The following is a 16,418-nucleotide window of genomic DNA, read 5'->3' as shown; positions in this document are numbered from 1 at the left end:
TCTGGACTTTATTTATGAAACATTACAAATCTATCAGTCATTTTATAGTACTTTCAAAGAACAGATGTTGGCCTACAAAATGCTTTATTATTGCCCATGGCAGTATTCAGCATGGTTTCCTTAAAAGGACAATCAGTGATCACAGTCATTGTAGCCCAGAAATAATGCTGCTCTTTCAGAAGATGGCCTGGTATTAGGTCAGACCACCCTTTCTTTACTTCTGCTCTCCAGATGTGGCTGCAACTATTTTTTTTTTAAGTTCATGTTTCAAAAAAAATGGGTTTGTTTTCAAAATCTGGTTTTACTTAAGATATCTCCATCCTGGAGTGCATTTCATAAATTGCCCACATATTTTTCTTAGCAGAGAACTTAACTGGCTGTAATTTTTAACACATGGCCACATCATGTGATATTTTCAAAACATTTGCACATAGCTTTAAGAAGGTCCTGGCAGAAATGATCCATCATCTCACAGCCAGCCCATTTCTTAACAGCATATCTGCATTTTCCATTTAGCAGAGCTATATATTATTAGCTTACATTTTGGGTAGTAAAACAGTGTATTGCTGATTGTAAAACATGGACTTTATTATCTGCTGAAAATTGATTTGGCATTTATAGCCACTGTGTACTGGAGTGGCTTTCTGCTTTTAACATTAGTGCTTGCAAGTGATGATTTGTTTAAAGAACAGAAACAAAATTGCCATGGACATAACTGTTAGTGTCCTAGTAACTGAACATTTGGATTATCCACCTGTTTTTTAAATACATGCGTCTAAATGCTGTTACACAGCAAAAGTGTCCTAACAGTCCATTAACCAGCTTGGTCTGTTCTAAGCTGCAGTTGCTATGCTGTTATATTAGGAGGACTCTCTGTCTTACAAAACAAGTTTTCTGCCAAATAGGGAAAATGTGTCTGGAAATACTTAAGTCTGAGTGTTAACTTTGCATCATTATTCCAATCATCCTACATAATGACTTTATCTTCAGGATTCTGCTATGAGTGAAAAGCTCTTTCCCTAAGAGGACTGGGGGTCACTGGGTTCTTCAGATATGTATGGTAGGATTGGGAGGTGACATGTGATGACTTGCTTTTCACAGTATTAAAATTTCTTCGTCTTTTATGGTAGTAATAAATTCCAAAGTCTGCATAACATTATTGCTCTTATTTTCAACCCATGGGGCTGTGAACTGCCTCATGCTACACATGCATGGAAAGTAACTAACACATCACGGAATGCAGATTGTGCTGATGGAATATATATATATTTCATCAGGGTCCCAAACACTCCTTTCCTGAGAAGATTGAGTGCTTTATAACTCAGACCCTTAGCTAGAGAACAACCAAGTCAGTTTCTCAGGATAGGTACTTCCTTGATGTTTAGCACCAATCACATCTATATTAGAAGATTTTGCACTCCACACTCACATATTTAAGGCATGATCATCACAGCTTGCAAATCAAAGTGATCTGTGTATATACAATTTGAAAAGACAACTTGAATTTTGCATAAAATGAAATAATATGATATGCTAGTTTGAAGTCCAAACAGAGAAATTGGTACATCTAAGAGTAGGGGACATGATACCTGGTCCTTTTTAGGGCATGTACACATACCTGTACCAGTTTCTGGTTTGTTGGCTTCATCCTTGTTTCTTCCAAGTGTGTACATCAAGGATAACACTACCAAAAAATCAGCTGAAGCCTGGTATTATGCTTCCAGGTCACAAAACAACTTGTGCACTTGAAGCAGTAGCTTCCTTCCAAATCCAAAGTGCCATGCCTCTAACCCTCCTCATTCCCGGGTGTATCACTGTTACAGCTTTAAAGTTTCCTGAGCATGTCAAGCTGCATCTGTGCATGGCAGGGTCTCCCTCAGTATTGATAGGGTTAAGCAGCCCAGTGCTGAGATCACACCAATGTCTTTTTGGAGTTGAAGCATTTCTGTGTCTTAAGTTGTTCACACAGTTGGATCTGGTAGGTAATCTCAGAGGAAGCCCAGTGCATATTTAGAAATGTTGGTCTCTTCACAAGTGTAGGCTTACTTTTTGTTCCCAGAAATGTGTCTGGTGTAAAATGGAGCATAGAGCCAGCAATGCTGAGGCAAGTAGAGATTAAATTGGGAAAAACATAGGGCACAGCAGTGCTTGGATTTTCACTTACACACAGACACAGTCTAGCCATATTGGCCGACTTGGCAAGGCTTATTTCTTTCAATATCCTGCTATGCTAACTCCATGTTCATGCAGTTCCTCTGTGAAGCTGGTGAAGTCCTTGCCATGTTGTAATATTCTATCTATATTCACTGGCTCAACTCTCCAGGAGCTCAGCCATCTCTGCATCAAGTTGCATTTTTGTGATGTACGTTTGTTCTTTCTGCCTCAATGTACATGGGAGTCACCAGATGAAGAGCAGGACTAGTGCAGGAGCCACTTCCCCCTTGCTGCCGTTGATCTTGTGCCATGTTTGCTCCTTACATGTTACTTGATCAGTTCCTGGGTAGGACAAGAGTGTTGGAGATTACTCCCATAAACTGCTAATGGGCAGTAACTTTCCCCACTGCTAAGGGAATATGTTCCAGACCTGAGCTTGAGCAAGCAGAAGGAGGATTCGAATTTGTGTGTTTCACTTCCAAAGTGAGGCTTCCACTCCAAAGACTTGCAAAAAAATTTCAAAGCTCACTCTTCCATCTCGCCTAGCTGTGTCTTACACAAACCAGTTCTACTTGCCAATCTTCTGAAGGTGAGGATATGGACAACTTTTCTGGAGGAGAGAGTAATGCTGTGGATTCCATGTCTCCAAGTTACTGAAGCCCTTGAAAGGCAGGAATTTTCCTGTTGGTGAACTGTAGGCAGTTGCTAGTTAAATATAATTAACTTTATATAATCTTTTTTGTCATGAGCTGTCTACAACTACCTAATGGGAAGGTGTAGAGAAAATCAATGGAGCCAAATTCTTCTCAAGGTGCATAGTGATAAAGATGAGAGGCAAAAGGCACGACTAATAGACCATGATAAAACCCGAGTAGATACAAGGGAAAAAAAAAATTCTCCACCATAACAATGGTCAGACATTAAAACTGTTTTTTCAGAGAGGTAGTGATATTTTCATTATTGAAGATCCTGTATTGGACAGACCCTTGGCAATTTGATCTAAACTTCACATTCTTTAAGGCAGAAGGGTATAGACTGTCTCATCTCCTAAGGTCACTTCAGCTTGCATAGTGATTCTTTGTTCTGCTGGATCTGTTAACTGTTCTGGATACCCAGTCTGAGGTGCCTCAGCCCTGTGCTCTGTAGAGGAGAGCAGAGCAGCCCATGGTACTGGCTTCTGTGTTGCGTTTCAGGGGAAATTTCAGCAGTGTTGGGCTTCGGGCACCTAAAGTGATTCGTTGAATCTGGTCTGAAACTATTACTTGATCTGTAGCTTTCTGAATGGACTTTGTGTGCTGGTAGAAGAGCAGAATTGTCAGGCTCAGTGCTGGTTGAAAGGGCTGCACCTCCTTCCTCTGGCAGCTTATGGAGCTGTGCTTCCGTATACCTGAGCTGAATTTATTTCTCTGTGCTGTTTTTTATTGTTTTTTTGATTGTTGTTTTTTTTGTTTGTTTTATTTTGTTTGGTTTTTTCTCTACTAGTGATTTCTTCTTTACTGCAAGTTGTAGGCAGAGTGTGGAAAAGAGCCTCAGTAACCTTTAACTGCAGAACAACTTGAGACAACAAGTTGCTGGAGACCTTGGGATTTGGGAGGAGGCACCTCTACTGAAGGTTCACAGACCTCTTAGTTTAGTCCCTGCGCTGCAGCACACCACCTGTTAGTAATGTTCCTGCAGCTGGTTTAAAGCTCTAGTGTCAGAAGAGCCACTGAACTGATCCAACTTCTAAAGTCTCCTGCCCAAATTCTTATGGCATGAAGCTAGAGCCTTACTTGAGCTTTTTCATTATGTTGCGTAATGAGCTGTAGATTTATTTCTGCTTCTTCTTGCTCTTGGGATCTGGTAATCTTGTGAAAATTTCATGAGGAAAAATTACCTGGTAGGACCCACATGTCTGAATTTATTAAAATTATCCCGCCAGATATTTAGGTTCTAGTGTGGATAAATATTCCGGAGCAATGCCTGCAACACCTAACTGTGCTTTTAAACAGGCACAAAGTGTGAGTCAAAGGTGACAGGAAATCTTTCTGAAATTCAAAAGGAAATACCATCAGCAGTGGACACAGTTATTAAGAGTACTGCTCATATGGTTCTCATTCCTTACGGACATCCTTTTGGAAGCAGACTGTAACAAGCTCTGCCGTATTTTTGCATGTTGACAATACTGAGCTGACAAAGACCAAAAGAAATGTGGAAAGAGAAGAGTAAAAGGAATTGGTGTTGATCACCTCCTGGAAGAGAAGCTGAGGATTAAGGAAGAAAAACATATTTCAGTAACCCTTCAAGCGTACTGCAAATTTGTGCAGATCTGCTGTGGGGTCAGGCAGATAACATTCTTCATTTAAAAAAGGGGGTTGCTATAATGAGCTGAAATTTGAGGAAGTGGCATTTGTGTATGCATAGTTAACTGCAGTGAAGTTTGAAATGATTCAAGAAGAAGGAACACCTTTTGCCTTTCAAAGTCCATTGCCCTTTCTGTCTTATCAATACAGCTTTTCTGGGGTTTAAGGCACTACTCCATCTTCTGTAAGTCATTTGGAAAGCACATCTAAAATTTAACTTTGTACTCTTTCAGTTCTAATGCTTTATTGGAATTTTCTTTATGTGCTTATAATCCTCCAGACCTTGGGAGCCTTCCTGTATATCTCCAGTGCAGATTCCCTGTTTCTCTCTTGATTCCTCTAGCAACGTTCGGCTCAATGTCTTACTGTCCTCCTGTTTTGAAACCACATCCTGCTAAAGGAGTAATCTCCCAGTTAGGGATACAGGGCCTTTCCCCTTCCTTTTTTCAGCTCTCTCCTTAATACGTGTTTTGTGAGTCATGCAAGCACACATGACTCAAATACTCTTCCTGCCACAAGATTGCAGTTTGGAAAATGTGTGCACTTGCAACATAGGAAAATGCAGTCATAATTTGATTCTTGCTTCTAAACTGTGCATTCCAAATATATTCTGGTGGCCCTTTTAAACCAGAGCAATAAACATGTATACATAGTCTTGAATTTTCATAGTAGCTGTTTTATAATTCAAATAAATGCCATCTACACAGACTTTCCTATACGTGACTTCCTCATATCATTCCTTGAATTTTTAAGAGAATCTTTTTTTTAAGGGATTTTGCGCCTTGCAGAGCACCAGCCACATCTTTCGTGGTTAGTAAATACAAATTAACATTTATTGTTTTAATTTTATTTTTCCAGTCCATTTCACCACATAATTGTTGATTGTGTAATTATATCTGCTAGATTTGCACACACTTATTTGTATTCTATTTAGGAGAAAGTTTGTCTAACTGAAATTTAGAAGAGGTCATTTTCTGTGACAGTGTTACTGTTTCTACTTTTCTTTGCCTGGAACTAGGTACACTATTTTGGACATTTTAGACTATAAACACTGCAGTGTACAAAAATGGTCTTTAAAAAACAGGGATATGCAATAATCTCATTCTTTTTCAGAAAGTATTGGGATTTCTATCAGTTTTGATAGTGAAATCCTGAGTGAAACATAGGACCTTCTAACACAGTAAATAAAGCGGAAAGATGCTCATTAAAGGAACTGTTATGTTTGTAAAAGAATGACTGTAATTAGATATCCAGCAAGGTCAGATGGCAGTGTCATTTAATAGCTCTGAAAGTCATCAGTTTTCTTCATGGAAACTGGTTTGCAACAGTGTTTACTGCCTCTTGGGATTGGTGTTTTTAGTTTTCATTTTTCCACTGACAGGAGGAAGACAACTAAGTTTCTAGAATTCAGGTGGTCCGTGTCGGTTGAGTTCATCCTTCCATGGCACTGTAGGATCTCCTAACTTTAGGGTCCTGAGAGCTGCTGTCAATCTCATCCATATTAGATCTTAGAAGGAATTTAAATTACTTTATTAAAATCAGTATTTGATTATTTTATACTGAGATCAGCATTTGTCTGCATTGCATTGTCAGAAATAAAAGCAAAGTCCTTTGCAATTTTTAAAGGGGATCTGTGCAGTAAGGAGTGGATATCTTTCTTTTCTGAATTCCTGTTAGCCAATGTGAGCACTTCATTGTCCCCTTGAAAATGGAGAAGTGAGATGGTGGCCTCTTTGAGAATACTATCTGTAAAAATTTTAAAGCATTTTGAAGAATGCTTATCTTGTTTTGTTAATTTACTTGCAGATCTCTCTTTACATTATTCTCTAGTTGTAAAAGCAAACATGTATTTGGGTTTTCTATATTTATTAAGTGAGTCTGCTGCACAGGAGATGAATCTGTGCATGAAACTTTGATTGAGACTTTGGTATGAAAGCAGAGTCTACAGAGCATGTATAGCAAGTTTGCTCCCAGAAAGCCAGTGTTACAGCCTTTCTTTGCCCTCTTCAGACTTCTCTGCATAGACAGAACCACATCTTGAGTTTGATTTGCATGGTTGCTTGTCAGCTAACCAGCTAGGTTTCTTCCTGTGACATGTCAATTGGTAGAATAGTAATTTCCAATTCCTTTCATTTTGAGGAAGGCAAGTAATGGTACTTAATCTTCAGACACCAGCAGAAACAGAATCCTTTCATTTGTGCTGCCTTAAAGGTTTTGCTTCAAACCGCTCTTGAGAGTCTGTAAAAGCTCCGAAGGTAAAAATACTACCTAAATTTAAGGTATCGACCTGCATCTCTCTGTAGAGCCACAAGAGGAATTATATACTCTTTCCTCAGATAACTTCTATATTCTCTCAGAAGGAGCTTTGTGGATGCTGCTGAGTAACTTGCTTTTTCTTGAAGGAATGATGCCTTGATTTCATCCTGACAGCAGCAGATATGATTGCATGGTTTTGTCTGGGGCATTGGTTCAAGATAGTCTGGAAATAACGAGTGTCTATTGCTTAATCACCAGGAATGCTTAATAGTTTTGTCACAAGTGTTTTTCTTTTGGGGGGCTGTAAGTGTTTTTGCTGTCTTGCCACACTAGATATAGAATAGATACCCTGATGAATTACCCAATGGGGATTCTGGTGCAGAAATTGATGATTACTGAATCAAAATCAAAAGGGTTTCTTTGGAGTATTTTTTTGTTTGTTTTGGGGTTTTTTATTTGTTTTGGGGGGGGGGGGTTTGTTTGTTTGTTTGTTTGTTTTGGTTTTAGTTTTTTTGGTCTCCTTTAGTCATTACAGTAAAGCTGCTGGGTTTTAAATATGTCTGCTTACAAATGTGGGTATGTGCACATTGTTGAATGCAATTGCTGGCTTTTGGAGGGCTTTTTGCCAGAAAATAATATGATGATGCAGATGTTCTGATATTGTTCTTGAAAACAGCTGATGGTGGATCTGATGCTGAAAGCTGATAAGCAGCTAGCATATATCATCATCTTCTGATCCAAACTGGTTCCTTTGGGAGTCAACTCTACTGTTTCAGTGTGTTGTAATTAAATTGAGTGCTGTTAAGGTGTCAGAAATTACTTTATAACACAGGATAATGAACTTAAATAGACTTATTTGCACATTGCAAATCATAGTTTAGCAAATTACCCTTAAAGGCTATATATTAAGAAACAAAACAAGTCCCCCAATATTCAGTAGGAAAAGAAAAAGGAAAAAAAGTGGTCTGATTTCTGACTCAGTCCTTAAGATATTTTTGCATTAATGCCTTTCTGGACTTAATAGATGGTAGAATAATGCCTGTCATTTATGAATAACAGTCATTATTACTAGTAAACATGCTTTGCTTGAAAGAAGAAGGTAATTATTTTTTTTGTTTTACTTAGGGTTGGATTTGTGGTGGGAAATCTCTGTCAACCAGACCTTTAGCAGTTGGAAAAATACTTCTAATACATGCAACAGATAACGTCTGTATCTAGCTCTTAGAAGGTTTTGAGCAACGTTAATCCCCAGAAAAGCTTGTGTGAGTTGTGAATACTCAGCATCTTGTAGAATTAGACTGTATTTATGAGAAGGCTAATGTTGTTAGGAAAATAATAGATTTACATGCATAGTGAGAGCTGTTTGTAAATCAGCAGGTGTTTTCTAAAATATCAGAAAATGGCAAAATGTTTACTGATGTGATTTCTCTCTGAAAAACAAACCTGTTTAAAAATACTTGAACACTCAAACTTCAAATGCTTAAAGCTGATTTGCTTTTCTTCAGCCATCTCTTGTCTTTCTTTCTTGTGTTTTGAATTCACAGGCTCTTAATTTTCAGTCTTGAGGACCTTATTTTGCATTCTGAAGAGCACAGTAACAGGAAAAGAAAAAGAAAATAATTTTCTTTCAAACCATATATTTCAATAGGCGGTTTATTTCTGTGAATAGATAAGAAAAGTTCAGGTGATACCAGAAAATACGTGCTTTAATTTTGTATGCCTATGCACATACTTTCATACAGAATACTAGATCACATTTCTCTTCAGTAATACAAAACCTGCTTGAGACTGAATTAATAAATGATGCGAAGCAGTATTAAAATTCTCGATGACTTTTGAATCATACATACAGCTTCAAGCAATTTGTTAGTCATAAAAGCCAAGGAATGTCATTAGAATAATATATATTTTAAAAAATCAAAAATCCTGTAAGCTAAATTGCCTGTGTGCCATTTTCTTACTCTGATTTAAAATTAAATCCTGCCCCTACCCTATAAATGGCTGTTGAACTGTGTACATCTTCTCTGAAAAGATTTCCAGTGTGGTGAAAAAAGGAATTAAGTTCAAAGATCTTTAATCCAGTTTCCTCTGTTTTATTTGATTACTTGGAAAATCTTTCCCTTTGCTGCTGTCCCCCAGTTCTTCATTCATCAATAGTACTGAGGGGGAAATTTGTGCTGTGCTGTTTATACATAATTTAAAACTATTGTGCTAGCTTTAAACCCAAAGTCTTCCTTCATCTATCATTTATCTCATGATGTTATCTTTTGTACTCGGTACCCTTCAGTAAGCACAGCCTGACACGTCTTGTGGCCTTTACCTTCTGCGATAAAAAAGATTGAAAAGATGCTTGGCACCACCTGGTGAAGATGAGGCAGCCCTGGAGAACTGTGCTTCGGGAGCAGGTGACTGATGGTACGAAATGTGCCAGTCTGGGGACACAGCTGAGGGGTTGTAGTGGGGGAGGGGAGGGGAAGAAAGGGGAGGGGAGGGAGGGGAAGAAAAAAAAAAGAGCAGGAACATTAATACATCTTCCTGAGGTTTGATGGGACATACACTGCCTACTGTTCCATCTGGTGCTTATGATAGCATGGCATATTAGCATGCTGCAAGTTCATAATGTATTCAGGGCGAGAAAACACCACTTGCATACCAATTGAGGCGTCCTCTTTCTCAGAGCTGCTTTTGAATTTCAATGATGTTTATGCCTCCTAAGCCGTGACTGAACGGAGCATTTCCGCTTGTGGAGAAATAACAGCAGTGAAGGGACTCTGGCTCATGTGGCTTTTCTTTCCTCTCTATTTTTCTCCTTTTTTTTCCAGTTCTTTTCTTCCTGCTCTCTCCTTCCAATTTGTTTTGTTTGGGGAAGCCTGAAGACAGCTTGAGGTTTTTGGACTAGCTAATTACAGAGCTTCTGTTAATATTACATTAAATTCTTTTTAAGGTTGTAGTCTATTGTCTTTTTGCTTATCTCAAAATGCTTAAATGTCTTTTTATGACATTTTGATGAAATTACTCTAAAAGCAGTGTCATGAAGCATTTAGAAAATATCATATTGCAATTCTGCTTTATATTCAGATTTCCTGTATTACTAAATCAAAGAACAAACAATACGCCAAATTCCACATTTCATGGTAAATTATTTTTGCCCTGTGTCTTGAAAGACTTGATTTTCACTTCAAGTGTGCTACATAATAGGATAAGTATCTGAAGTGGAGCAGGTATGTAAGCCTTTGTGGGAGTGAGGTCTTTTTATCGATTCCTTGCAGGAAATGTACTGATATGTTCATTTTATTTCTCCCTACCCTGTCCTCTTTGAAACTCTGCTGAGATTGACACTTGACTGGAGACAATCTCAAAACTCTGCCATAGACACTCTTGACTGCACATTTTGTTTCTGAACTTGTCAAAGATTGTGATCTCTTTATGGCTCAGCGCTGCGAATCACTCTGCAGCCCTCCTTCCAGTGGGTTTTCAAAGTGTGAAGTTTACACACAGGGTAGGGTATTTGATGTGGGATTTTCAAGTGTCTGGAGTAATACACGAGTGAGTCTTACTGGCTTTGTTGATGACTGAGCTTCTAAACTGCTTCACGTGTTTTGAAAGTCCTACCCCAAAAAGGAGACTAAACTTGCTGCTTGTCATGGTTTAATCCCAACTGGCAACCAAGTCCCACAGAGCTGCTTGCTTGCTCCCCACCAGCGGGATGAGGGGAAGAGAATTGAAAGGATAAAACTGAGAATATTTGTGGGTTGAGATAAGAACAGTTTAATAATTGAAATAAAATAGTAATAATAATTGTAATAATAATAATAGCAATAATAATAGTTATAATTGTAATAAAAGGTAAAATAGCAGAGAGAAATAAAACCCAAGAAACTCAATTGATAAAATTGCTCACCACCAACTGCCTGATACCCAGCTAGTCCCCAAGCAGCAGCCTCCCAGCCAACCTTCCTCCCAGTTTTATTGCTAAGCATGACATCACATGGTGTGGGATGTCTCTTGGGTCAATTGGGGTCAGCTGTCCCAGCTGTGTCATTTCCCCCCCCCCCCCCCCCAACTCCTTGTGCATCCCCAGCCTGCTCACTGCTGGGAGAGGTGAGAAGCAGAAAGGCCATGACTCTGTGTAAGCCCCACTCAGCTGTAGCTAAAACATTCCTGTGTTACCTACACTTGTTTCCAGCACAAATCCAAAACACAGCCCTACATTAGCTGCTAAGAAGAAAATTAGCTCTACCCCAGCACACTGCTTGAACAGGGAAGAATATTAAAACAGCATCTCTAGTACAAACCCAGTTAATTAATGCATTTCGTATCTAGTCCTCTACCTGCACAGCTGGACTCTTGCTGCTGCTGACTGTGGTTTGAGGCTTTAGCTTAATCTTTAATGCATATGCCTGTCATGCTAATACAACTTTAATAAAAATGTACTAGGTAGCACTTTGAACTCCTTCGCTCTAATTTAGTATTAATCCATTTGATTACTAGAAAAGAAAAGATCTAGCTCTAATTCTGATCCATTCTTTCAAATACATACAGCCATGACTTTTATAAATATATATTTTCAGACATTAATTTTACTATTCTTGCATAGATAAGAAACAAAAAATGCAATACTCATAGTGACAAAGAATAAATTTACTTCCTTTGCTTTACTATCTGTTGTCTGATGGCTTAAGAACATGCTTTGTTTACTGATAGTGCAGTTAGACCTAGATATTAAAGCCTTAGCTTAAATGGTAATTTTTCCCCCCCCTTAATATATTCAGGAAGACTAATGTTACTGAATAGGAATGTGGAGGAGATAGTGTGGGTTATTCAAGCAAGTTTAGTCAGCACTTACAAGATTCTTGAAATGTTTCTTGATGTCCTACAGAACTGTTAACATCTGCATGGCTTGTGAGAAGAGCCACATTTATTGCAGCTGTATGCTAGCTAGAATGCAAAAGAAAAGGGGGGGATCAGAGTTAAGAATGAAGCAGCTGGCTTTTCGTACAGAGATTTATAATTTTACTCTCATTACAGACTGACAGTAAACTACTTGGACTCTTTCGAATCTGCTTCTTTGAGATGGCAGGTTGAAGGCTTGGGAATTTAGCTGCCACTAGATGCAGTCCAACAAAATATACACAGTTTAAAAGAAAACAAAGCTTTTAGATAAATAATCACAAATAGAAGTTCAGCCTTTTGAGAAGCTGTTTGTTCCAGTATGACATAACATGATGTAGAGCATGTGTTTAAAGTGTACATTTGAGATGGTTTAAAAAAAAAAAAAAGACAAAGATTGTTTTAAATATTAGAGGGGAGCAATAGACAGAAGGCTGCTGGTTCCCTGCAGAACCAATGAGTCCATACAGTGTCTTGTCCCTGTTCTTGCAAGGGTTCGGGGTTTCTGGAGGAAAGGTCCTGCGATCCCAGGCCCGACTGAACAATGTAATAGTATCTCAGTGTGTTTGTTTTACCTCTTCTTCTCTCTTTTTGTGCTAGAAGAGAAAGTGAGAGAAGAACAAGCAGTACCAGAGTCCCATTTTCTATTTCACTCCTTCCTGTAAAAAAAATCACATACATGTTTCCAGAATCAAGGGGGGTTTGTCCGAGTTTGGTACCCTCCTTGCCCATTTATTTCTCAATTGTTGAGATAGATTTAAACATAAGATAGGTCATATTTGTTAGTTGTCAATATCTTTCTTCAGTTTCAATTAAGATCAAAGTTTTTTTATGGTTTTGTTTTCTTATTTATTTGATATGAATGAAAACTGATAATGTCTTTTGTCTCCTCTGGTTAATGTAGCTTGGGATGCTTCTTCTTGTCTTTTTTCCCTGCACATTTTAAGTGAATCTATTCTGGTTTTGCTCAGTTAATTTCTTTACAACCTGCCCAAGCCTTTCACAGTCGGAGTGCCAGAATCTGTTTTTGTGTCTCCTGCTGTTTCTTAACAACCTCAGCAACTGAGGAGGCTGCATGTCTATACTCCTGTTCTTTATTACTCTCCTTAAATGGTGCTTCTGAATAGTTTTCTCATATTTTCTGAACCAAACCTATTGCTTGTTCATTTGTTGCAATAGCACAGTTAGCCATTAAGAAACAGGGCCAAGAAGGACCACTGAGGTGCAGAACATCCTGTTGTCGTTTTAAGGAGTTCATTGGGGTATCTTTATCTACTCACAAGTTTCTGCTGTCCGTACTGTGTTCTACAGCAGATAACCTGATAACTCTGATAACCTGCTATGACTTTTATCTCTCCTGTCTAGCCTTAGACTTTTCACTGTTACACTCATCATTATTTATTGTAGTATGGGGCATTGTAAGAGCTCTAACGTATGATTGCTGCCTCCTTTCCATTCTCCTGACACCAGAGCACAGACAAAAGCAAATTTTTTAACATTTAATTTATGAAGATGACTGCATCTGATTCATCAGTGTTCACCACCTCATACCTTCTTTTAGTTTCTGAAAGTTTATTTCTGCTTGGTGTTTTGGAAACACATTTTATCTTAATTTTGTGCAGATTGTTGGCACTGAACAGAATTGTGTGCAAACCCAAGTAACTCTCTAAGTCAGGGCTCATAATCACCTTTGAAAATGACCTGTTAAGTTTCTAATAGGTCATTTGTATGCACAGTTACTGAAGCTACTTGCAATAATTATGGAAAAGATAATGGCTAGGAACTCATTTGGGGACAGTTATTCTTGTTAACTGTTTAGTATTTCATCCAGGTATACCTATTTCCCCATTTTTTAATTTTCCTTTCATAATTTCAGAGCTTGCCATGGATAGTTGTTGCAGTTCAGCAGTTCTCCATTTCTTCATATCCAAGCAGTTTAAAGCTTACCAGACAAGTACTGATATGTTTTACATCTTCTATTCCAAGAAGACCGTAAAGAAATACGTTTTCACAGGAGATGCCTGTGTGGTCACTCTCTATGCTTTTGAATTGTACCTGTCCTTGGGATTTAGCTTTCTTAACACATATGTGGTGCTGAAAGGATATTTATAAAGATCCGTGTGAGCCTTTATTTCTTACCTACTTGCCATTTGATCTCTCTGATTGATTATAGGTGTGAGGGAAATACCAGGTTTTGTTTGGTTCTCTGTGTTTTGGTGCAAAAAAGAAATGGTGTTAAATTGTGTTGGGGTATGTTCAAGTTCATGCCATCATCACATGGCTATAGTTGTGTGTGCACAATCCAGGTTTCTATGCCTAGATATAGTGTGAGTTGTAGGCATGACATTGCCTATTGTGTTGCTTGCTGCAATTCCACTTTTGGAATATTTCACATAGGAAGCTATCCCCAAAGCAGGGGAAGGTGAGGGGGAGGTGTAATTGGGGGCAGGGGGGTAACATCTAACCTGTTTGGCTGGGGTGAGAGATGACAATAGGAGGCAATGAAAAAGGTCTTTTGTTGCAAGCAGGGCGGTCTATTTGCTCTTTTGAGAAAGAAATTACTACAGCTGAATTTTAGAGACAACTACTTAATATTCTGTTGGTACTGTGGGCACAGAATAGTACATACTGATGTGTACACACACACAGTACCATGGGCTCTCCTTTATATCACGTGGCTGAAGATACTGGAAAGAACTTTTCTTAAAGCGTCTCCCTTTGGCTTTCTGAGCACCTTGCCATTTGAGTATTCGGTCGGGGCAGGGTTTTTTCCCGGTGGCGCGGCACAATGCCGGCTCCCTCTAGTGGTCTCACTCGCCCGTGGACGTTCCCGGCGGCGCCTGGGCTCTGCCCGGGGTTCCCGGTGCTCCCGCGGTGTGTCCGGCCAGTGGCCCCCTCTGCCGCGCCGCAGGGTTTCCATCCTGCTGGGGAATAGTCTTCTTTTTCTCATAAAAATGGCCTCTCTACTGGTTAATCCATCACTCAGGGACACAAAATACATATGCCCAAGTAGGCCCAAAGCTAAATGTAGGGTGTTTCCATAGCACAGAGAGAGTTAAATCTACATTTCGTAGACTTTTTTCATGTACAAGGAAATGTAACCGTATCAGAAAGGGTTAAGTGCATCCACGTTGAACATTCAGAGTTCAAATGCATCAGACTTCTTTACCTTGTCAATATTTTGGTCGCACTCATATCATTGAGTGGTTTCTCTTTTGTGTCTGACTTCTCGCCCTGCAGTTTCCCCTCCATTTAACACTCCCTTCAGAGTAATTGAAGGATCTTCCCCTCTTCCAGTTTTCTAAGTCTGAATGTTTAAAAAAGAAACATAAAAAAAATCACAGTAAGTATTTTTATACATGAAACCAAGTAAGTAAAACTTGGTCACATATGTGTAGAAGTGTGTGTGCACATACACACACAGGCACACACATACATGTATGTACAAAAGAAAGCCATGGAAGCTGCACTGATGCACAAAGGTCAATATTGCTGTGTTGAAGTAGGGGATTTAGGTGGCTTGATGAAAATGATGTTCTATAAATATAAAAACATTTTTAATATATTTGTTGAGGAAAAAAAATCCCAAAACTTTTAATTTGACTCTACTGGGCTTGAAATGAACTATGTATTGTACAACTGTCATCAGTCATGGCAATGCTATGATACCTGAAATTGTTTTAAAAATTTGCATATATTTTCTGTGGTTTCTCTAATAATTGCTGATTTTTCTTTCAATTCAGGCTTCAGCTGATATTTAAAACTCAAAACATTGGGAAGATGCTTCAAAAGAAGGAAGTTTTAAGCTTTATTGTGCAAGACTAAGACTGCTGTGATGCTTTAAGGTCTAGAAACATTGCGTGTAATTGTATGCCCCATGAGTGGTCTCATTACCTACAGCTGATTTCAGTGTCAATAGTTAAGCACATATTTCTGTTTCTGGGGCTGGAGTCTGCCTGCAAGGCTAACCCAGCATCTCTCTTTCTGAGTGAGATCCCCTGATTCTACGCCAATATGAATTTGTGTGAATTCACTGACTTCAGAAAGGGGTTGAATCTGGTTTTATACTTGTTAGTCTTAAACGACATTTATAAATTCCTTCCTTTCCCTCTTCCTTTATATGCATATACTATTTCACATTCACTTTTAAGAGTGCATGTGATATGTTAGGCCAGATGATTCAAACCATAGTTTTGGATTTGCTAATGGTAGTATTTGCTTTGCTTGGGAGCTTATTTGTCAGTAAGTACTATTGCCTCATCTAAGAGGATATTGGGGTCCTTATTTCTTGTGAAGTTTTTGAGGCTCTCTTTCCCCCTTCTCACCTCCCCACTGCTGCACTCAGGTGTGATTCAGTGCCCAAAATAAGAGACAGTTGGTGTGACATGCAGCACTGAGGAAGAGCTGACTCGTAACTAATAATGAGTATTTTCTCACACTCTGTCTAGACAGTCAGTCATGTAAATACAAGATGTCTTTAATGGCATCATCTGATGATGTGAAATGATGGTCTTCCAAAGTGTGTATTTCTACAAATACTGAAGTACTGATGAGTATAATAAGTTGCACTATAGAAGATTGTCAGTGTATAATACTGAGATGGAGGAAAGCCTATAGTTTCACTTTTATCTTTCTGGTAGTGGCAGTAGGTAACAGTGCCAGCACCTGCACAAGGGTTTCTGGGGGGAAATATGCTTCATTATATATTTTTGTTGGTGGATGAATACCTGTCTTGAGTGGCTGAATAGAAGCCAAAGAGTTACTATGCCTGGTCAC

General features: G+C 38.8%; 1 protein-coding gene across 15 annotated transcripts in view; it reads left to right on the top strand.

Annotated features, from left to right (window-relative positions):
• Positions 1 to 16,418, top strand: part of RUNX1T1 (RUNX1 partner transcriptional co-repressor 1) — a 115,258-nt gene that overhangs the window by 38,450 nt on the left and 60,390 nt on the right. For 3 of the 15 annotated variants that reach the window (XM_069005107.1, XM_069005103.1, XM_069005104.1), the window contains one exon: positions 9,040 to 9,167. The exons of 9 other annotated variants lie outside the window; for them this stretch is intronic. In XM_069005107.1, coding sequence (XP_068861208.1) covers positions 9,122 to 9,167 — 46 coding nt within the window. In that variant the 5' untranslated portion in view covers positions 9,040 to 9,121. Of the gene's footprint in view, positions 1 to 7,877; positions 8,015 to 9,039; positions 9,168 to 16,418 lie in introns of all 15 variants that reach the window. 3 more of the 15 variants (XM_069005105.1, XM_069005106.1, XM_069005109.1) reach the window with 2 other exon arrangements.

Source organism: Aphelocoma coerulescens, chromosome 2 (genome assembly GCF_041296385.1).
Source record: "Aphelocoma coerulescens isolate FSJ_1873_10779 chromosome 2, UR_Acoe_1.0, whole genome shotgun sequence".
Classification (NCBI taxonomy): Eukaryota; Metazoa; Chordata; class Aves; order Passeriformes; family Corvidae; genus Aphelocoma; species Aphelocoma coerulescens.
This window is presented reverse-complemented; position numbering and strand designations above follow the sequence as displayed.